General features: G+C 32.2%; 1 protein-coding gene across 2 annotated transcripts in view; it reads left to right on the top strand.

Moving 5' to 3' along the window:
* LOC117174167 (putative uncharacterized protein DDB_G0271606) overlaps nucleotides 1-23,451 on the top strand; it is a 255,406-nt gene that overhangs the window by 168,569 nt on the left and 63,386 nt on the right. For both annotated transcript variants that reach the window (XM_033362995.1, XM_033362994.1), the window contains one exon: nucleotides 19,923-20,648. In XM_033362995.1, coding sequence (XP_033218886.1) covers nucleotides 19,923-20,648 — 726 coding nt within the window. The remainder of the gene's footprint in view (nucleotides 1-19,922; nucleotides 20,649-23,451) is intronic.

The following is a 23,451-nucleotide window of genomic DNA, read 5'->3' as shown; positions in this document are numbered from 1 at the left end:
GAAGGGTTCCAATATTTTGCTCAATGCAAGTCTTATGAACAGGTGGAATGTACAAATAGGGCTTGAATATTTTCCTCATTTGTACCTTTTTGATGAGGTCGAATGTTTTGTTCAATCCGAGCGTTCTCAACGGGTGAAATATTCAATAGGGGTTGAATAATATTTTGCTCATATAATCCATTTTGAGGGGTTTGAATATTTTGCTCCATCTACGCGTTCTGAACGGGAAGAATATTTAACAGGGGTCGAATATTTTGCTTAATTTGACCGTTTTAAGGGTTTTGGATATTTTGTTTAAATTGAGGGTCCTGAACGGGAGGACTATTCAACAATGGTTGATTATTTTACTCTATCTGATCATTCTGTCGGGGTGAAACACTCGGGCGGGGATGAATGTTGGACTGTTGGAACTCCTACGAAGTCCTGCTCCGACATTGTCTCTATGGAAAAAGGTCGTATTCTCTGAGATCGCATTACACTTAGATTCGCGAGAATTATTTAAGAGTGCCACCATTTTTTTCTGGTTTTAACTGAAAATCGAATTATCTTTAGTTGACTTGGAAGGTCTACCGCGTTTCTTTACGGATGGGTATGGATCATGGCCTCTTTAAGGTTTAGGTTCGAATTTCAGACATGAAAGTTCAGAAAAACGAAACACGAAGAGAACAAATTTGTGAACCCCGTGGCGTTTAGGCCGCCATATTAATATGGTTTCGGTTATCAATGGAAAGTTTAAGAAAATTAAATTCCTTTCTTAGCGGGAAGATTGGCTAACGTTAAGGGAAAATCTTTGTTATTTAAAACAAAGGCACGCCTGTCCGTGACCTTGCGTGGTGAGGGGGAGAACTACACGGGTGAACTCCCTACCGGTATGAGTCCGGACTTTCGAAATTTGCGTCCAGATATTCTGACAGTGCCACACTAACAATGAAAATCCGGCACTTTACTAACCTTTAAATCACTGATGGAGAACCTCCGACACCCTCAAAGCTGAAAGATCCTGGATTCTGGATGACTCCTAAGAATGTTTTCTGGATGCTAAGAAATTTAAGTATAAATTTGATATTCGACACCGATTTTTGGCAGTTCCGAACCGCCGAGCGACTTCGCGCGCGTTCCAACGATAGGGAGGACGGATCGAGCTCTGTTACTGGTCACCTGCTTCTATCACCCATTGGAATTCGGAGAAAATTTTCTGTTCTCCGGTTCGGAGAATTTTATCTTCTAAGTCAGTTGAAGCTTCCGCGGAATATTGAACATTTGAAAAATCCTATTTCTAATAACTCTTTGTGGAATTCCAACTTCCAGACTTCAAAAGAAGCATTAGTCTAGTGTTACTTCTGACGAGCAACCGAAGTTGTTTCATTTTTATGTTTATAAACATTTAAATTTGCCAGATCAAGAATAGACAGAGAAGAATCGTTAGAAATAATGAATAGTTTAAGTTTTATTTTAAGTATAGAATACTTGGCAGACTAAGACCATTTTTGAGAACTACACAGATCAATCACTCATTTATATAGACATTTTTGTAAGATGTAAGATATAATGTCTCTATTGAGTTAATCACTTTACTGATCCGAAAAGATCGGACAACGATCTGTCGCGATTCACTGCTGCTCGCATACTGGTTTTCTCAGGCGACAAGGCTATCATCGCACACACAAACTGAGAAATCACGTGAGTTCAAACATTACTTTAAATAATTAGGACACTGAAAATAGCTTTGAAATAAGCGATGTCGATAAATTGAATAATTTTCAATCGCAGAAAATCTCATAAAAACGAAACATTAGAACTTTAAACAGAAGTTAAAAATCGCCTATTATTTAATATAAAAAAAGTTAAAATAAATTCGCTGCAAGTATGAGCTTGTGATTGTAGCTCTTCAATTTCCGAGGATAAATTGGTTGACTTATTCCTGAAAAAACGGAAAGCTGGTATCCTAAACCACGCTTGAGGATTAAAAAAGATGGACGTTAAAAATGTGAAATAAATCACAGGATTACTAATCCAATTAGTAAAAGTTCCTGCTTACTGTGTCTACATTCAAACCTGAATGATAAGCCATTTAGGAATCAGGAAAAAGGCGTTACGAATTTCGATATATTTCGAGTTCGACTCATTCATCTTCTTTTTATAATAGGAATAAGTTTTATTTTTACAAAAATCTATTTTTCTATGACAAATTATGAAAATGTACGAATGAAAAAAATAAAAAAATTCCAATTTTTTCTTAACGAAAAAATGTAAAAAAATAACAATTTCAAACATCTTTACTCTAACCTGACAAATTTTTATTTATCCGCGAAGTGATAGCTTTAGCCAGAGACTGCTTCTAACCACAAAATCTCAATAAAAACTCATATCGCATTTTACATCAGCACTGGAATTAGATCATGTAAATCGAAACGAATTCCATGCTTCACAGGAATATTATTTAATGTTCATGTTCATACCCATAGAAAATAATAAATAATAACTAAAACCACTAATTTAACACTAAACATACTGCATCGTTACACTGACCTCAATCAGAAGCAGAAAAGTACCGTTGAACGGCTTGCACTTGACTTTCACAACAAAAATCAGCTTTATAAAATTTATAAGCTTCCAAACTTTTATATGCTTTTACTTATTTTGCGGTGTAAAAACTGTGAGTTTGAATAAAATATGGCACTACATCCACTATAATGATCGGGGGAACTGAACTCACGTTTTCACTAAAATCTATATCTGTAAGAGCATACGGATGAAAGTTCTCAATTTTTTTTTATTTTTGGATATACCAGGTCTTGACAGCTCCCGACAATTTTGCCAAATATTCAATCTGCGTTTCGAAAAAACTAAAACAATTTTTTTTCAACTACGGCAACACATGCAAACTATAGGGGTATACGGGCACTGTTATTCCATTAGAGATACGATCATTTTTAATTTTATGGTTCAATGATAAAAGGAAAAAGGGGGCAACGATGACAATGTTCGTGGATTTAAAGACGGCGTTTGACTCATTAGTCAGAGGCGAAATAGAAAAAGTAGTTGTAAAAATGAGGATGAGAGAGGTATTAATAAAGCGAGTATCGGAAATTTTTAAAGCGACAAAAAGCAGTGTGAGGATAGAACAATAAGTAGGGAGATAGTTTCTGGTTAGTGCAAGGAGTGAGGCAAGGATGTTATCTGAGCCCGTTTTTATTTAACCCTAATTAGTCACACTTCAGTCGCATCATATAATAGTCACACTGGGTGAAATTCACCCACCTCATGAATCCCAGAAATCTAAAAAATGGCTAGGTATTATTTAAGGATTTAAAAAGATGATCTTTCAGCTTTGCAACCGAAATTAGTCTGCTATATAAAATTTAAATTTGTGGAGTTGAGCAAAAATATTCAACCTTCTTGAACATTCTACCCATTCAGAACGCTTGGATGGAGCAAAATATTCGACCGTTTCAAAACTATTTAAACGAGCAAAATATTTAACCCCTCTTGAATATTCCACCTTTTCAGAAAAATAACGTTTCGTAAAATGCTCAACTTCCACCAAATTACCAACTTCAATTAGATGCCCTGTTACAACAGAATGTTTTTCTCATGGAACAATTACAACTCCTGCGAAATGCGCAAACATTCTTAAAAAGAATCCAAAATTTGTCGATTTTTTTTTAATTGTGAAAAATCATCAAAATTTCCTTAAAATCTGGCAAAAATTGTGTTGAAACTTTTAAAAAGTTTTTAAATGGTTTTAAATATTTTCTTATAATTATTAACAAAATAAAATCATTGTAAATTTTCTTAAGGAACTATTTCAATCTAAGCAAAGAGCATATTCACACAGAATGCAAGCAGTCTGGTTTTCAAACAACAAATCTTGAAACTTTATACGCATTTTGAAAGGTTTCAATGAAAGAATATTTTTCAGATTCATATGAAAATTTAACAGAATTTTTATTTTTCTAAATTAATTTTTGGAGAAAATTTAAAAAGAGTTTAAAATATTTCAAAACATTGTTAAAATTTCCGAGAAAATATTGAGTATCTTAAAGCAATTTGTTTAATTTTTAAAGATTTTTCAAATTTGTAAGAAAAATTAGGGCAGTTTAAATTATATTTAGGAATTTATAAATGTTAAAGTGATTAAAAATATTTCCTAATATTAATAAAATAATCATAAAGAACAACGAATTCAACCAAAAACAACGAGTTTTTAAAAAATACTTCAATTTTTAATAAAAATATGAATATTTAATTTTGAAAATTCATTTTCTACAAAAAAAGATTTTGAAAAAATATATATCATTTAATTATTATCAAGGCAAAATTAATAATGTAGATTAATTTTAAACCAATATAAAAAAAGCGAATAGAACAGTTATATTTTCAAACAAAAACAACGAATTTGCACAAAATTGTCAAATTTGCAATAAAACATATTAGTTTTTAATCTTTAAAATTAATTTTCTACAAAAAAAATACGAATTTGAAAAATTGTACTTAAATTTTTAACAAAAACCATCAAATTAAAAAAAGTATGTAGTTAACTTTTAAACTAACAAAAAACACTCATTTTTAATGAAAATGTTTAGTTTTCACTATTTTCGCCAATAGTGTTATAAAGCTTTATGTCATATGGATGATTTATTTCCTAAAAGGTTTGTGAAGATAAAGTAGGCTTTTGAGAGTGTCATATTGAGGAACCTAGAGCAAGAGTCGAAAAATTATCATTGTCCAGGAAAAGTACGATCGAAAAAACAGTTGGAGCAAGAAAGAGACAAGTTTCGTGCCGCTGTAAAGACGAACAGATTGAAGTTGGAGGAAAAGAAGGACAACGGAGTCGCTCTTTTCCTCCAACTTTATTGCGTTCGTATCTACCGCGGAGCAAAACTGCTCTTTTCCATGCTCCTACTTTTCGATCATATTATAATTCCAATCTTTTAATGAAGGGTTCTCGTTCATTTCTTAACCATTCGCAGGATATTTTGGCAGTGTTGAAATACCTGTACAGAGTCGATGAGTTGTAGTAAGTTTATGTATGCGTTTGATAAGTTCTGGGTCTTATAATTGTATAAAAGTTCATGTTTTAATGAATGCAAATATTTCTCTAACCTTGCTTATAAATTTTTTATTAGTGATACAATTTCAGAAACTACGCAGGGCTTACAAAATTTGGGAAAACGTCTACGACACTTTTCCATCAGTCTGTAAATTTTCCGCACAAATGATTTAATAATAATTCATAAAAATTCATGTTTTAGCAAGATTTTAAGATTTGTTATCGAATTATTCTTAGGTAGAAGACTTTTTTGTTGCTGTAAAAATTTTGACCCTATAATTTTTAATAATAAATTTTCGAGAAAAATCGTTTTACTCCACAGCGTTATAGGCTTCAATGAAAAAACTAAATTTTTTATTATACAAAATTTTGATAGCAAAATTTGGAAAAAATGTTGTTTTTTCCCCCTCCACGTTACAGGCTTAAATAAAAATAACAAAATTTGTTACTATAAAAATTTTGATAAGAAAATTTAAAAATTAATTATTCGAGAAAATGTTGCTTTCCACAGCGTTATAGGCTTCAATAAAAACAACTAAATTTATTACTGTAAAAATTCCGATCGCAAAATTTTCAAGAAAGAAAAACCAAGATTCTTCCACGGAAAACATTACAGACTTCAATAAAACCACTATATGTGTATCTGTAAAATTCTTCAATAAGAACAAATACTATAGCAAAATTTTGCAAAAAACTTCCAATACCAAAATTTTGAAAAAAAATTTCCGACCAAATTTTTTTCTCCACCGCGTTATAGGATTAAATAAAACTGACATAATTATATTATCGTAAAAATTTCGATATTAAATTTCTGAACAAAAATGTTCGATAAAATGGTTTTGAAAATCACAAAAACTATATAGACTGCAATAAAAAGTACTACATTATCATACTATACGAAAATTTTGTGATTAATTCGACTAAATCTGATTATGAAAGATGTTTTTCTACTTTGATGATGTAGTTGAAGATCAACATAGCGTCGCAGAAAAGCCATTGCGAAAGCTGATTAAATTTTTAATTGGTGTTTTATTTATGCAGATAAAGTACAATTTTTGAAAAGCCCCTTAATTATTTGGTTAGTCGGGGAATACCTGGAAATCAGGGAATATTGCTAGTCGCTTTTTAAAGATAAAGTTTATGCAGTCACTTATTTAAGTAAAAATATTACTTTAGACACTTCTCTTTCAATTAATAAACCCTCATGGCTTTGAATATTGTTGATTTCTTCTGAAATATTAGAGCTTATTTTTAAAGATTCCAAAAATGTTTCAATAGATTTATATAATTTAAAATATTTTCGGGTATTTTGAAAGATTTGAAGAATGTTTGAGAAGATCTAAAACTTTCAAATTATTTCTAAGGAAATGGTTTTAAGGATTTTCAAATTTTTTATGATATTTCCATAGATTTAAAGGATTTTTGTTTATTTTAATGGATTCTAAAGAATTTCTAATATATTTCAATAATTTAAGTGATTTGACAAGATTTAAAAGATTTTAGGAGATTTAACAAAATTTAAGATTTTTTAAGATCTTTAACAAATTGCAAAAGATATAAAAGGATTCAAGGATTTCAATGAATTTCTAAAGATTTGAAATATTTTAGGGAATTTTAAAAGATTCTAAGGAATTTTCGAAAGATTAAAAAATTTCAAGGAATTTCTAGAGTTTTTCATGGTTTTAAGGGATATACATCAATGTTCGTGGAGTTTGGAAGAATTGACTAAAACTTCAGAAGATATGTATAGATTTTATAGATTAATATTTTAAGGGTCTTAACTAATTTATATAACTTCCAAAAATTTTTTAAGAGTTTCAAAAAGGTTTAAGGACCTTAAAAGGTTTCAGGGTATTTAAAAAAATTACTTAACAATTTTAAGGGATTGCAACGAATCTAAAAGATTTAAAGATATTTTTAAGTGTTGCAAATAATTTTCAAGATCTTTAAAAATATTATAAGTGATTTCAAAGGATTGGGAATATTTTTTGGTATTTTTTAAAATTCCAAGGATTTGTTGAGAGCTGTGAAGTATTTTACCGTATTTTAAATATTCCAAAGAATTTTTAATTAATTTCACTAATTTTAATGGGATTTCAAAGGATTTAAAATATTTTAGGGTATTTTAAAACATTCCCAGGCTTTTTTTAAAGAGTTTTAAAAAGTTTCCAGGAATTTCAAAAGATTTCGAAGGGTGCTTAAAATTTTATAAAATTTGAAAAATTCAAAGGAATATTTATTTTATTTCAATATTCTTGAATGATTCCAAAGGATTTTAAAAGTTATTTACAAAATTTTGAGTTTTTTTTAAGAAATTTAACAATTTGAAAGGAATTTTCAACAAATTTAAGGGGTTTGAAATATTTAAAGGTATTTAAAAATATTCTAAGAAATTTTTAGTTGATTTCAGTAACTTAATAGGGATTTAAAGGTTTTGAGATATTTTAGTATTTTTGTTTCAAAAATGTTTTAATAAATTTTCCAGGATTGCAGGAGATTTCACAGATTCACTTCACAATAATTGAATACTTCTTATTTTTCTTAAATATCTTTTTAAATTGATTTTGTTGAAGTCAGTGGAACTTTAAACATTTTTTCCAATTATTTTGAATTTATTACAATTTTACTTGCAATTTTTGTAAATCTTACAAGTGGAATGAAGGTGGCGATTTGACCAGGAAATAGGGAATTTTTTTAGTTCAATCATTTTGGTCAATTTAGAAAAGTGATCTCTACTTTATCTATAGTCGCAGAATTTCCAGATTACACAGACACACAAAAAAAAGTGTGCGGATCTGGTAACAAGACACACTTATTCCTATGGATTTTGGGGCGCTAAATTCAAATTCGGTATCAAAAATCACCCATCACGTCATGGTTGAGACATAACCTCAAAAAATGACGAAAAATCATGCACTCAGGCAAATAAATTTCAAAATAATGCCAGTGATGCAAATTTTCACTTCAAAAACATGTCGACAAATATGAAGGATCAACCCTTGCCTGATATAAACTTATTTAACATAAATTTACCCAACACAACCTGACCTGACCTAAACTGAATTAACAGAAATTTATTGAGCTACACGTAAAGCTCTGGAAGCATATTTTCTCAGTAGCAAATGTGTGCTACATCGAATGGGTCAACTCGAGCCTAACCTAGAAATAAATCTAACCTAGCCTAACCTAACCTCACGAAACACAATTAAACTGATTGTGTTGTCCCGTTGTGTTTGCGGTAACGTTTCATTCAGATTCGGCTTAACCTGCATAGAGGTTTAACCTATCCTAACCTAACAAAACCTGACCTAACCTAACCGAGTACGCTGGCAACCCTGTTCTTGCGTACTTTCATATTTTGACATGAATAGCAGTAAATGTCTGGAGTTTCGTAACCGCTTGTTGTTAGCATTATTCGCCTGTGTCTAGAACCAGGCCACCTCCACGTGGTGACGGTGGCCATCGGATCCACATTGGCTGAGTCCCTGGGTAAACGGCGTTCATGCCGTCATGGCAGATACAGGTATCGGTATCGGCGTCTGGTCAGGGTGGGAAAGCGGGCTCTCCGACGTCGTCATCATGCAACCGTAGCTCTTCATCAATGGATCATTTGGTTGGTGTAGATTCTCATGCTATGAGGAAAAAAACCGCGAGCATTCCTCAATCGCATGCCTGCGAGAATAGCTCAGATTCATTCTGTTACATTTGCAGTAAATATGAAGTGAGCAGTTTGCGAAAATCAATCGACGAGGAAGTGAAAAGTCTTTACGAAAAGTTTCTTGACCGTAAATGGCTGCACCAAGAAACAAAATGGGTTCCTCACGTCATTTGCAATTACTGCAGCCTTATGCTGTTTCGTCTAAAAAATTCAATCAACGAAAAGTACCGCAAGTACTCTACACCAAACACATGGAAAAAAAACCCGTTATTGCGAAGGATTGCTACTTTTGCATGAATTCCGTCAAAGACTTCAACGCCAAAAATAAAAATAACATTTCGTACATTAACGTGTGCACAGTCAGAAGAGCAATTGAAATCAATAAAAATGCGCGCCAGACTGATTTAAACGCTTTAGAAGATGATAGAATGGAAGTTGAAAGTCAACGTCATGGAGACGGTAGTGAAACCAGTGATCGAACAGAAAATAGTTCTGATGATTCTGATGAAAATGACGAAAAAGATGACGAATATGGCGTGCATAAAATGAAATTGAAGGATCCAATATTAGTGTCGCAACTAGAACTGTATGATTTTATTAGAGATCTAGGATTACCGAAAGACGGCGCTGAATTTGCCGCTTCATTTCTAAAAAGAAGAAATTTTCTAGAGCCAAAGACAAAAGTTTCATTCTATCGCGACAGGAACAACGAATTCAGAAAGTTTTTCGTTAAAGACGAAGAGACGTCTTTAGTGTACTGCACTGACGTTAACGGACTAATGAACCACTTGTGGTGATCTCAAAATCATAACAGTGATATTAGGCCAACAATCGGGTTTCACGAGAGAGCCATGCTTTATATGCCTGTGGAATAGCAGAGATCGAGCCAATCATTACAGCAAAAAACATTGGCCTTTAAGAGATTCATTCAAACCTGGTTCTCATAATATCATCAACCAAAGCCTCTTCGGTAACAAAAAAAGTTCAGACTACGAGAATATTGTTGCGAAAATGATAAGAAACTACAAAAAGTTAGGCTGCTTGATGAATTTAAAACTTCACTTTCTAGATTCCCATCTGGATAAGTTTCCAGAAAATGTCGGTGAGTTCAGCGAAGAACAAGGGGAACGTTTTCATCAAGACATAATAGTGATAGAACAACGATATCAGGGTAGATGGGACGAAGTCATGATGGCTGATTTTTGCTGGATGTTGAAAAGGGAAACGAATGTAGGTCTTAAATGTAAGCGTAACCTTTTGCATCGTTCTTTCGAAGAAAAAAGAACATGTTATAGCAGGCAGAAAATAGACTGAACTAGGTCTATAAATCAATTTAATTACGATAAAAAGCAAGATAAAATGTAAACACGAAAGATAGTATAAATATATCCCTTAAGTTTAAGAAAAGCAGAGAGAAAAATTTTTTGAATAAAACTCTTATTCATTTGCATGATTAAGTTACAGTTCTACATTTTAATTGATACAAACATTGTCAGGTTAATTGAAATGGGGTCAATTCTACTTGTAGTTCTAAGTTTCTTCAAATGAGTAATGTGCGTCTACATTTTTAACCACCTGTAGCACAATGAAATGAATTTTATTGTGTTACAACGGGAACACTTAAGTTGTGTTGCGTAAACAAAATTTCGTTAGGTTCTGTTAAGTTAAATTCATTTTTAGGTTAAGATCGAGTTAACCTATTAAATATAGCACAAATTTAAGACTGAGAACCGTACGCTTACATAGCTACACGTGTGGTTGAATTTCATTCGGCTAGGTTATGTTAGGGCAGGTTTTGTTAGGTTAGGATAGGTTAACCTTCTATGTACCTTAAGCCAAAGCTGAGTGAAACGGTACCGCAAACACAACGGGACAACACAATGAGTTTAATTGTGTTACGTGAAGTTAAGTTAGGTTAGGTTATGTTAGGTCAGATTTTTTTAGGTTAGGATAGGTTTGACCTCTTTGCAGGTTAAGCCCAAGCTGATTCAAACGGTACCGCAAACACAACGGGACAATACAATCAGTTTAATTGTGTTTCGTGAGGTTAGGTTAGGTTAAACTAGGTTAGATTTATTTTTATTTTTTATATTTATATTTTTTATATTTTTTATATTTATTTTATTATATATTCGATGTAGCACACATTTGCTACTGGGAAAATATGCTTCCAGAGCTTTACATGTAGTTCAATAAATTTCTGTTAATTCAGGTTAGGTGAGATCAGGTTCTGTTGGGTAAAGTTATGTTAAATAAGTTGATATCAAGCAAGGGTTGATCCTTCACAGTTGTCGACATGTTCTTGAAGTGAAAATTTGCATCACTGGCATTATTTTGAAATTTATTTGCCTCAGTGCATGATTTTTCGTCATTTTTTGAGGTTATGGCTCAACCATGACCTGATGGGTGATTTTTGATACCGAATTTGAATTCAACGCCCCAAAATCCATAGGAATACGTGTGTCTTGTTACCAGATCCGCACAGTTTTTTTTTTGTGGCTGTGTGATCTCAGTTCACTCAAATGAAATCATAATTTTTATTGCATTTTTATTTATTTATTTAGAAATTAAACTAGTGGTTTGAAAATGTATGTACTTTGTGAAAAATTTGCCTTTTTTGTAGAAAAGTAATCTTTACGGTTGAAAATTAATTCCTTTTACCTAAAATTTGAATGTACATTTTTGGTTAAAAATTGATCTTTTCTTCTTAGAAATTCAATAATTTGGATAAAGTTTGGTTTAAAAATTCTTCTTTTGTGTTAAAAATTCCAGTATTACAAAACTTTTTTTATGGAGGATTCAGCATTTTAATAAAAATCCATTTCTGTGGTAGAAATATGAGCTAAATGATTAAAAAAATTTTTTTATGAAAACGAATTTTTTGCCGAAAGTAAATATTTTTATTCATTTTTTTTTATTTGAAAAAAAGTATAATTTTTTAAGTGAAAATGTAAATATTCACAATGAAATTCATCTCTTTGGTAGAAAATTAATTTTTTAAATAGCAAATTTAAGTATTAAACTTTTGATTGAAAAAATATCTTCTTTATTTGAAAATTAATGTATTTTGTGGAAAATTTGTATTTTCGATGGAAATTAATCTTCTTAGGTGTAAATTAATCTTTGCTTGAAGAATTAGTAACTATTCCAGTTGAAGATTCATTATTTTACTGCAAAATTAATCTTCCCTGGTTGAAAATTTACCTATTTCAGTTGAATATCCATCATTTCAGTTTAAAATTACCCACTTTGTTTGAATATTTGTTTGTTTTTTGGAAAATTAATCTTTTAAACTGAAAGTTCAACTATTTCAATTTTGGTTGAAAACTTATCTTCCTTATTTCAAAATTGAACTACTAGGCAATCTGATAAGTCCCTGAAAAATGAAACACGGAGACGTTTTTTTGGTCAAAGTCGGTTTTATTTTTCAACATTCTCTCCTTTTAGGTCGATACAGCGAGTCCAACGATTTTCTAACTTTTTGATACCGTCCGAAAAGTACTCGAATGGAAGGTCTCCAAAATACGCCTCAGTTTCAGCTATGAGCTCCTCATTTGAGTAAAAACGCTTACCGGTAAGCCATCTCTTCAGGTTAGGGAACAAGTAATAGTCGCTGGGGGCCAGGTCTGGTGAATACGGTGGCTGAAGAACCAATTCGAAGCCGATTTCGTGCAATTTTGCTTGTGCAACTAAGCATGAATGAACAGGCGCATTGTCGTGATGATAAAGCGGTTTTTTCTTCTTCAAATGCGGTCGTTTTTCGGCGATTTCGATTTTCAATCGGTACAATAATGATGAATAGTATGCTCCGGTTATGATTTTACCTTTTTCAAGATAGTCCACGAATATTATGCCATGTGCATCCCAAAATATGGAGGCCATAACCTTTCCGACCCATTGTTGCGTATTTGGACGCTTCGGAGCACTTTGGCCCAGTGGAATTCACTGTTTTGCTTGTTGCGTTGACTCAGGAGTGTAGTAGTGGATCCAGGTTTCATCCATGGTTATGAATCGGCGCAAAAACTCGGTCGGCTTACGCGAAAATATAATGCCAAATTCTGCTGGGAAGTTGTCACACGAATTCGTTTTTGGTCCACTGTGAGCAAACGCGGCACCCATCGTGCGCAGAGCTTCTTCATGCCCAAAACTGAATGCACGATATTGCCCACACATTCCAATGATATGCCTACAGCATTAGCTACCTCTCTCAATTTCACTTTGGGATCATTCAACATCATATCATGGATTTTTTCGACATTTTCTGGTGTAGTGACCTCTTTTGGGTGCCCAGATCGTTCAGCATCAACTGTGTTCGTACGGCCACAACGAAACTCGTTGAACCACTTATGAATCGTTCCAATCGACGGTGCAGAGTCCGGGTAATACTTATCCAGCTTGGCCTTGGTCTCGGATATCGTTTTCTTACGAAGATAGTAGTGTTTGATCAAAACTCGAAACTCAGATTTTTCCATATTAAAAAAAACTCGGAGGTTAGTCGCTTCTCAGGGCTGTAACTTGTAAATGCGTGAACATAAATGGCTGAAGTTTTGACAGGCGTCATTTAAAGGATCAAGCTCGACGAAAATGGTTCACATTAGTGAATACTAATGCCATCTCTTAGAATTTTCAGGTACTTATCAGACTGCCTAGTATTTGGTTCAAAATTGATCTTTTTTAGTTGAAAATTAAACTATTTGGTTGATAATTCATGTTTTTTTCTTGAGAAATCGTTTGTTTTTAGTAGAAATTAACATTTTTATTAGAAAATTTATTAATTAATTAGTTTAGTCAACAATTATTTTAACTGCAAGCTTAGCAATTCCATGTTTGGTGGAAAATTGATCTTTTTAGTTAAAAAATTTAACTATTTCGTTTAAAATTCATGTATTTTGTTAAAAATTCGTTTTTTTGCTAGAAAATTAGTTATTTTGTTAAAAAATTACTATTCTTATTCAATACTTCATCTTTTTGGTTGAAAATTTAAGTACATATTCCGGTTAGTTATTCATCATTTTTGTTGAAATTTCGTCTGTTTAGTTGAAAATAAAACGTTTCCATTTTTTGTTGATAGCTTATATTTTTTAGTTTGAAAGTTGAGAAATCTTCTTTTTTTGTAGAAAATTAACCTTTTTAGTTTATGATTCATTATATTATTCATTAATATTCATTATATTATATTATTATTAGTACCAAAAAGATGGCTCTTTGGTTAAAATAAAACTCCTGCATTGAAAGTTAAACTCTCGTGTTAAAAATTCATCTTTTTGTTTTAAAATTCATGTTGTCCAGTTCAAGATTTATCACTTTATTTGTAGATTTCTAATTTTAGTTGAAAATTTAATTGTTTAGTCGAAAATTTGCTGTTTTTTTTTTGTGGAAAATTAATTTTTTAAATTGAAAATTTAACTATTTCAATGTTGGTTGAAACCTGAACTTTTTCAGTTCAGAATTGATCTAGTGTGTTGAAAATGGATCTTTATTACTTAACAATTAAAAATCCATTATTTTCACATGAAAAGTTAGGAATTTGAATTTAATATAGTGTCTAGATCAATATTTTACCTAAACATGCACTGAATTAAATTCATACACGTTCGAGACAATATATTGTGATACCACCTTCCGGAAATGTGGTTAAAGGATTTTAGAAGAACATCATGAATTAAAACAAAGTTTATGTATAGTATCATTATGTAGTATTTTTTATTGAAGCCTGTATGGTTTTTTTGATTTTCAAAAAAAAATCTCGTCGAACATTTTTTTCAAAAATTGTATCGAAAGCTTTTTTTCAAAAATTGACCATCAAAATTGTTACGATAACATATGTTTAAAAAAATGTCTCGGAAATTAAAAAAAAAATTTGTATCGAAATTTGTACAATTAGAAATCTAGTTGTTTTTATTGAAGCCTGTGACGTTATTGGAGGACATAAAATCGTTATATATTTTTTTCTTCAAAATTTTGCGATCGGAATTTTTACATCCACAAATTTAGTTATTTCTATTGAAGCCTTTAACGCTGTGGGGTAAAAAATGTTCTCTCGAATTATTTTTTTCTTAATTTTCTTATCAAAATTTTTATGGTGATAAAAAATTCTTTTACTTAAACATATTATAATAAGAAATCTTAAAACCACGCTGAAACACGAATTTTTAAAATATTTATTAAATCATTTGCGAAAATAATGTACAGGCTGACAGAAACGTGTCGTAGACGTTTTTCCAACTTTAAAAAAATCCTTTAAAGTTTCTGAAATTGTATCACCAAAAACAATTCATAAGCAAGGTTAGAGAAACATTTGCATTAATTTCAACACTCCCAATATATCCTGAAAATGGTTAAGAACAGAATGAGAACCGTTCGTGAATAGATAGGAATAATAATATTATCTAAATAGTTGGAGCAAGAAAAAGACAAGTTTTGCACCGCGGTAGAGACGAACGCAATAAAGTTGTAGAAAAAGAGCGACTCCGTGGTCGCTCTTTTCCTCCAACTTTAAAACAACTCTTTTAAAGTATGTATTTGAAAAAGAATTATCCGCAATTTACTTTATTAGTCTTGCCAAGAGGGGCCTTCAATTGACTGATCTACGGATTTCTAAACAGTCATATTTCTGTAGGGTCTAACGGCCTACTCCGCAGTGAAGTATTTTCAATATTTATATCTTTCGCAAAATAGGTGCAAAAGAGAATAAGTGAAATTCTTTTTTTTTCAATGTTTTGAACAAAACAAAGAGTGTTTAAAAATAAAGTGCAGTTTATTCAACACCAAGTTTATCGTGTCTCGGAATTTTTATGAAAAAGCAAACTGCCCGACAAAGTTTGTATTTAGTCATCCCATGGATGACTAAATACATGGATGCCAGGAATTTTAGACTGCTCTTACTTTTTCTTAACAGCCATCCTGACATATAAATCGTCCATGGGCCGTAATACTTCATTAAGCTATTGAATAATTGATAGCATTAGATAATAATTTAGACTTTAAACTTGTTTTAAAACTTGTAGATCTGCACGGAAATACACTTCAGTTTCATCAGTTCAACTGCACATTGGCTAGCTTAGAATTTGGAGAGAGAGTGCTGCACTAAATATACAAGTATTTTGTGGCTGTCATATGGGAGTTGCATTATCGGATAAGTTCACAGAAATATTATTATATTGGAGAATTACCAAAATTTGAATATATTTGTTGTTACGTGATAATGCTGAAATTATGTCAGAATAGTGCAGATTGTGCGATATTGTCAGTGAAGCCGGCGATATAATTACTCTTCAATTGGTTATAAAGTCTGCATTCAACTTAAAAGAGACTTTAAGCATTATATTTTGACCAGGTGAAATGCCTCTGCTTATTTAATGAAGGGTTTTTTAGTTGGCGAATTGTCTTCATTTATTCACTGCGGCTGAAGATGATGATTCAAAAACTTTGACCTGCGTAGAATGGGAACTTTTAGAAGAGCTGACTAACCTTCTTCAACCATTTGAAGAAGTCACGAAATCTTTTAATTAGTATGACTCATGCATATACAAAGTTATTCCAAGAATAAATTCTTTAAAGCTATGTTTATCTGTACAAGAAGTAAGCCAAACATTTATTCCCTTCAAAAGAATCTTGGAGGTTAATTTGAAAACGCGATTCTAAGATCTGGGAAGTAATATGCATTTTATAATGGCCACATTCTTAGATCCACGTTTTAAAACTTTTCTTTTCTTCTAAAAAACTGTTTTGAAGAAATTCAGGAATGCATAAAGTATTATTAACGGAAACAAGTAGCGATCAAACGGATTACTATGCAACAGTTTCAATTCCAAAGGAAGCAGAATCTGAGAACATATACGCTAGTTTTGAAGAAATGGTATCAAAGTCGAAAGCAAAAGTTTTAGCTACAGAAGGGATATTTATTTTTATGGCACAATTTGTTCGCCATAAACTACCCTCCAGCAGCACAGCACTTAGCCCAAGCTTGGCTTAGATTAGTAAACTTTAACTTTTTGAGTGGATATACTAAATGAATAATGGTCCATATTTAAAGTTCACAGATATCACTTATATTGAGTTAAAAAATATAAAAATGAAAATATAGTTGACTAATTTCGAGTTAAGAATTATAAAACCCACTTTAAAGTCTAGTCAAGCTTCATTGCTAGTTTAGGATAGGACTCGAGAATAATTATGCGGATTATTGACAATGCGAGATAAAATATAAGTATAGATAAGAATTAGGTTACCAACGTTGTTTCCAAATAAAAGTAAATAATGATAAGTAATTTTTAATCATATTTTGAATAAAATATCCCCTTACGCTCCATATTAATTTACCGTTCAATAACACGAGAAGATATTTTTAAAAGACGCTGAAGTCAGAATCATAATAAATTGTGAAAAGAATCATTTTCCCCCGTTCTTAATCCCTCCTTTTTAAATATTTTTATTGTTCTGCATATATTTTTAAATATTTTATGAAATATTTGGTTCACTCGACCTTTAGTAACTAATACAATTCATCACCTTCCTGAAAACATACTTTGATCGCTTAGTTATGTATTTTCGTATTCTCTTGAGCTATTTTGTTTTGTTTTATAAAACCTCATTGTGTTTGAATGGTCAAATTGTTGGCAATCACATGAATAGATATGTATATATATTTTTTAATTCAAGTTTTATTAATTTTAGTATATTTTTAGATGATTCCAGACCGAAAAAAATTTATTTCATAAATGTATTGAAGTCATAGGTCAAATCATAATTCAATAACAAATTTTATGACCAAAGAAGCGCTTAACTTCTTTCAGACAAAATTCTGCAGTCTGCACATTAGAAAGTTCATAAATTTATATACTACCTGTTGGTGTAAAATTGTAAATGTTTAGTGATGAAATTATTATTTTAATTATCTATATGTCGCTTTTATTAATTTGCTTTAGAATTCATTTTTTATAAATACTTTTTTTGGAAATACACGTGCGAAAATACGTGTATTAATATTTATTAATAAATTGTTTTAAAAAAAAATTGTTACGTTTTAGGTAAATAAGAAAAAATGCATCAATTTTTCAGTTTACACCACAAGAATTATACTGTGAGGAAGATCCGTCACTTCATCATACATTTGTATTCACTAATATATAATAAAAACGACTATTGTAATTTTAAAACAGTACAGTACAAGTCCGATAACTTTCCAACTTCGGGGCTGTAGGGGCGGAAAATACCAGGAATTGCGGACTTATCGGATGCCCACTCTATTAGCATGATATTAGGTGCGCGCATGCGTAAATCATAAGCGCAAATCTTGAGCAAAATAGCACACGTAGTGGGAGAACCACAATTAGTGTGCGTGCCGTACGTGTGATGATATTTTGAGGGGAGTGTGCACTTATCGGACAGCAAATTATCGGACTTCTACTCTACGTAAATATAAATATGTGTATGTTCATATTAAAACGTCCACTTGGTTGGTGACGATAAAGGTATAATTTGCATATAGGTCTAGAAATTCTACTCTTGTAGATGGAAGACAAAATGTCAGTCCATTACTGGTCAGTTTATTGAAATTATGTCTGAGAGATTATCAGTACATATATGGTAGACGTTTCGACTGTACTTCGACAGTCCTTATCAGTATAAAATACTTCTTTCTACGAAATTTTGCACCTGTATGTTAAATTTAATTTGTTAGTTACTGAAATGACTCCGTCTGCTGGACGGACTTAAATAAAGATTGAGATTATTGCTGACATTGAAAAATGTCTTCTGGACGGCATGTGATAAGTGTGTGCTTTTCAATGTCAGCAATAATCTCAATCTTTATTTAAGTCCGTCCAGCAGACGGAATTATTTCAGTAACGAACAAATTTAATTTAACATACAGGTGCAAAATTTCGTAGAAAGAAGTATTTTATACTGATAAGGACTGTCGACGTACAGTCGAAACGTCTACCATATATGTACTGAGAATCTCTCAGACATAATTTCAATAAACTGACCAGTAATTGACGAAACTCTCACCGTTAAAAACTGCGTTTATTAAGAAAAAAATGCAACTATGATTCTGAAATTTTGGCATATAAGAAAAAATATGCCAAAGAACTGATTTCTGACAGTGACTGGCAGGTTTATATTTTTAAACACTGTAAAAAAGAATGATTTCAAAGACAATTTTGTTTAAAAATAAATACTGATTCAGCACTATATTTGGATTTTTCTCTTCATAAACATGAATTGTGGTTTTACTTCATTACATGAAATCATAGAAAATAATTAAAATAATAAAATGAAAGCATTGCAGGGAATTTGTTTGCATATTATTTGAAACTTTGATGTCACGTTATTAATTTTTTTCTCGAAAATTGGAAGATTTAAAACTATATTTGATTGTCAAATCTATGATTATAGTTCATTCATTCTGCTAATTATTATTAATGCTTTTAATCTGAAGTTCTGTGTGCTTCTTTTTCATTCTGAAATGATGTATTCTAAATATAACCCGACTTCTAAGCGGATATAGAAAAAATTACTCAGGTATATACCGCTTGAACGACAGTCACACATGTGCGCTTTCATTCTCAAGTCATGAGCCCATCCGATCGGATTTTTATCGAAATTTGTCAGATTCATCCGGCCGATCAGAGATCTGGTCTATTCTCACTCCGACAGATAGAATTGTACCGTTCGGGTAATTGGCCTAAGCTGTATGTTTTCGTAGAGCATTATTGTATTATTTACTCGTGAAACAGAATGCTCGATTGACAATAGGTAGTGCGTAGAAGATACTGCTCTTCTCATCTTTATTTCGGAACTCACTTTAAACTCTAGGTCCCCTTAAAAGAGCCTAATTAACTACCAAGGAAGAGGCTACATGTCGAGGGAAAAAATGCAAATTCTCAAGGGGTCTACCGCTAACTAACCGCTAACCACAGAAGGACCGTACGGTCCACCCTCACCTGGCCGTCTCCCTCAACAGCCTAGCTAGAGGGAGGCTACCGAATGGCAGATTCGGTGAGGCTCACTTTACCCTGCAAAGAGGTCCGCGTGGTTCCCCGTGATATGGGGTATGCCTGGCAACCGAGAAGTACATTTTCAGAAAGTTGAAAACAGCGAAAAGCACCGGCCTAAACACGACGGACTCTCATTTGCTCCCCCGCTCACACTGAATCAATCAATAAGCTATTCAAAATTATTAATTGTATGTCTTATAATTCTTTGCAGAGAGGAAAAGGAAGAAGATATTCCACCTATGCCAACATCCGAGCCACCCGAATCGCCGACACAATCTCAGAGTGGAAATCAACACATTATTAAATCTCGTCCCGTACATTTTAAGAAAGTACCTATCTCAGAGCACTCAAAGCTAAGGTACTCAAAATCTAATATTCATGTATCTATAAACAGACGAATTGAAATGCCCCCTGCATTTCTTTTTCCTGAGACTGAGATACCAGCAGACCTGATTCAAGCTGATGTACATCAATACCAGCATTCACAACAGCAGCAAACATCAAACCAAACTGTAAAGGAGGAATCTGGTCCTAATGAAAAATTAGAAGACGTTGATATTGTCGATTCTTTGAATTTTATTAATATTGAAAACAAAATCAAAATGAAGTCTGACAAGGATCGAAAACCAGAAGTGGAATTTGAAAGTAAACCAACAGAGACAACAAGACGGAAAAAAGGTAACCTAAAATCCACTACAGGAAAAGCGAATCTTTCGAGGCGTGTCTCTTTTGATCCTTTAGCTCTTTTGCTGGATGCTAGTCTCGAGGGTGAGGTAGAATTAGTGAAGAAAACTGCCAAGGAGGTGTCCGACCCTAGTTCGGCTAATGACGAGGGTATAACAGCTCTGCACAATGCTATTTGTGCTGGTCATCTGGAAATCGTCAAGTTCCTAGTCGAGTTCGGCTGTGACGTTAATGCACAAGACAGCGATGGGTGGTAAGAATATATCGAATTTATATGTACATGAACTCTTTGACTGAATTAAGACGAATTATTTGAGGAAAGAAAGCGTTAGCTTCCGTGGATTGTCTTGTCGAGAATCTGTTCAAGGAAATGGTTGACCTCTGCTTTCTCGACATATGTAACTCGCGAACTTCTAAATACCTTATTACAAATTCGCTTTATTTAGATAAACTAGTCATGATTTTAATCAGGATCTCGTAATTGGTGACGTTACTGGCTATCATCATCGGTAATAATGATAAAAATTTAATTCTTGAGATTTGACTCACGAGACTGATCGCGCTATTAAGTGCAACCTAATTTTTCCATTGAATCGCACACCAATTAGGAACAAACGTTTACACCTTGTTAATTCGATTCCAATCCGACGCTTATTTAAAAAGTCTTTTCCATCCTTCTCAATTCAGGGATAAACATAACTTCAATCCCATTTAATCAGTGCAACATAACATACTGCGGTGGCGTTTTGTTTGTCAATGAACTTTCTTTTTTACGCATAAACACTTATTAGTTTGACTCTTTTTTTTGCCGGGACATTTTTAAAAACTTTGTCTTGATCCAAGGGATTGAGAGGCTGCATAGCCAACTGTCCTCAGTGATACCTCTTTTCGTCGTTGAATTTCATCAACGGTCAAAAGATTCGCTTTAGGTGTAGAAAACTCCCATCTAAATAGAGGTTCATTTTATTAGGAAAATCATTTTAACCATTTTTTATTTAACAAAAATGTTATTTATTTTTTTTTGCAATTTTCAGAAATGATATTTTTCAAATATTTTCAGATTTATAAAAAAGTCTTAAATCAGTACAAAAATAGGGTAGTCCAAATTTATACCTGTAAAGTTTGACATTCGATTTTTGGCGGTCGATCCCCCCTCCCCCTTTCCAAATTTTTTTGTTTTGTGGAAAAATAAATTCCATATTCTTTTCAGATCTGTTAACATTAACTAGTATTGCCGGAATTTAAAAATTATTATGGGGTTTAAATGAAAAGCTCAGTTTTCGGGAAAATCGAAAAAAGAAGTACCTACATTTTATTAACTTTTTGTAAATTAATGATTACAGGAAGAAAAAATTATTTAAATGAATAAAAATGGTTTAAACTATTGAAAAAAAACTTAAGCAAAAAATATTACTTTTATTATTCGTTAATTGTGTCATTAACTCGAGAAAAAAGAACTTTTTACGATTAAAAGAAGAAGTTATGTTTAAACAAAAAAAACAGTTCAAGTAATTTCCAAATATGCTAAGTTAAAATTATTATTATTGAAATTCATCAACTTCATAAAAATGTGTGAGAAAAAAATGGTTTAAACAAACGTTGATTGTATAAAAAATAGTAATTAGTGAAAAAATAATTGGAAATTTATGAGTTTATGTCATTTATCGACATAGTTCCCAGTTGGTGAGAAAAATTATTTTTACACTATAAGCAAATTAATAAACCAAATTAATTTTTTGGGGGTTATTCAAATCTATAGGTTTAATATAAAATATGAAAAAATTACTGTTGGATTAAGACTAATACAGAATCGATGCGATTTAACAATCTTTTAAACAAATTTTGTAAGGAAATGCACAGTCATGTCATGGTAACGACTCTTCGCAATGATACTTTACAATTTAACAGCAATTGGTAATAATGAAAACGATTCTCTCTTTAAATGCATTTTTATCATTTTACATAAGTATTTGCAGAAAAACAAAATCAAAATTTGTTCATTAAAATATCGTCAAACTTGTATTAGTATACAAAAATAGTTTAAGCAATTAGGGATTGTTGTCGTTTTTTAAATGATCATGTACGGAATGATCGGAACGAAATTTTGGTTGATTTATTAAAAAATTGTTTAACCAATTTACAAAACGCATCTATTTTCAATTAGTCGTAATAAAGAGTTAATTTTTCTCGCATTTTCTTCTTGAGCTTCATCTTTCGTTTTGATTGATGAGCGAGATTATTGACGGCCTTTTTGCATTGGATGATTGTATTTTGGGTCGTGTTACACAATTAGCACAAAACATTACATTAATCCTAAAGAAACCACCTTTGAAGTAAAAGTTATAGTGATATATTAGTTTATATAGTGATAGTTATAGAGTTATGAGTAATTGGACGTTCGTAATCCGAACTGGCAGTTTTTACGGAAACAGAACGTACTAAATCCTCCTTACCCTTGTAGCATTTAATTATACTAAATCTCTGAAATTTGTTGTACTAACTGCCATCGATTTAAACGATTTTCCGAAATAAATTCCAATAAGGGTTCTGGAATGCTGGTCAAAGCGGCTCCAATCAGAAAATGTCCAGATTCCTTTTAAATGGTGTTTAAAACTTTTCACTCCAGCCTCCCATAAACCCACAAAATGAGAAGCGGAAGGAGGTATGAAATGCCAAGAAGTACTAGGCAGTCTGATAAGTTTCTGAAAAATGAAACACGGAGACGTTTTTTTGGCCAAAGTCGGTTTTATTTTTCAACATACTCTCCTTTTAGGTCGATACAGGGAGTTCAACGATTTTCTAACTTTTTGATACCGTCCGAAAAGTACTCGATCGGAAGGTCTCCAAAATACGCCTCAGTTTCAGCTATGAGCTCCTCATTTGAGTAAAAACGCTTACCGGTGAGCCATCTCTTCAGGTTAGGGAACAAGTAATAGTGGCTGGGGACCAGGTCAGGTGAATACGGTGGCTGAGGAACCAATTCGAAGCCAATTTCATGCAATTTTGCTTGTGCAACTAAGCATGAATGAACAGGCGCATTGTCGTGATGATAAAGC

This window comes from Belonocnema kinseyi, chromosome 6 (genome assembly GCF_010883055.1).
Source record: "Belonocnema kinseyi isolate 2016_QV_RU_SX_M_011 chromosome 6, B_treatae_v1, whole genome shotgun sequence".
Lineage (NCBI taxonomy): Eukaryota > Metazoa > Arthropoda > Insecta > Hymenoptera > Cynipidae > Belonocnema > Belonocnema kinseyi.
This window is presented reverse-complemented; position numbering and strand designations above follow the sequence as displayed.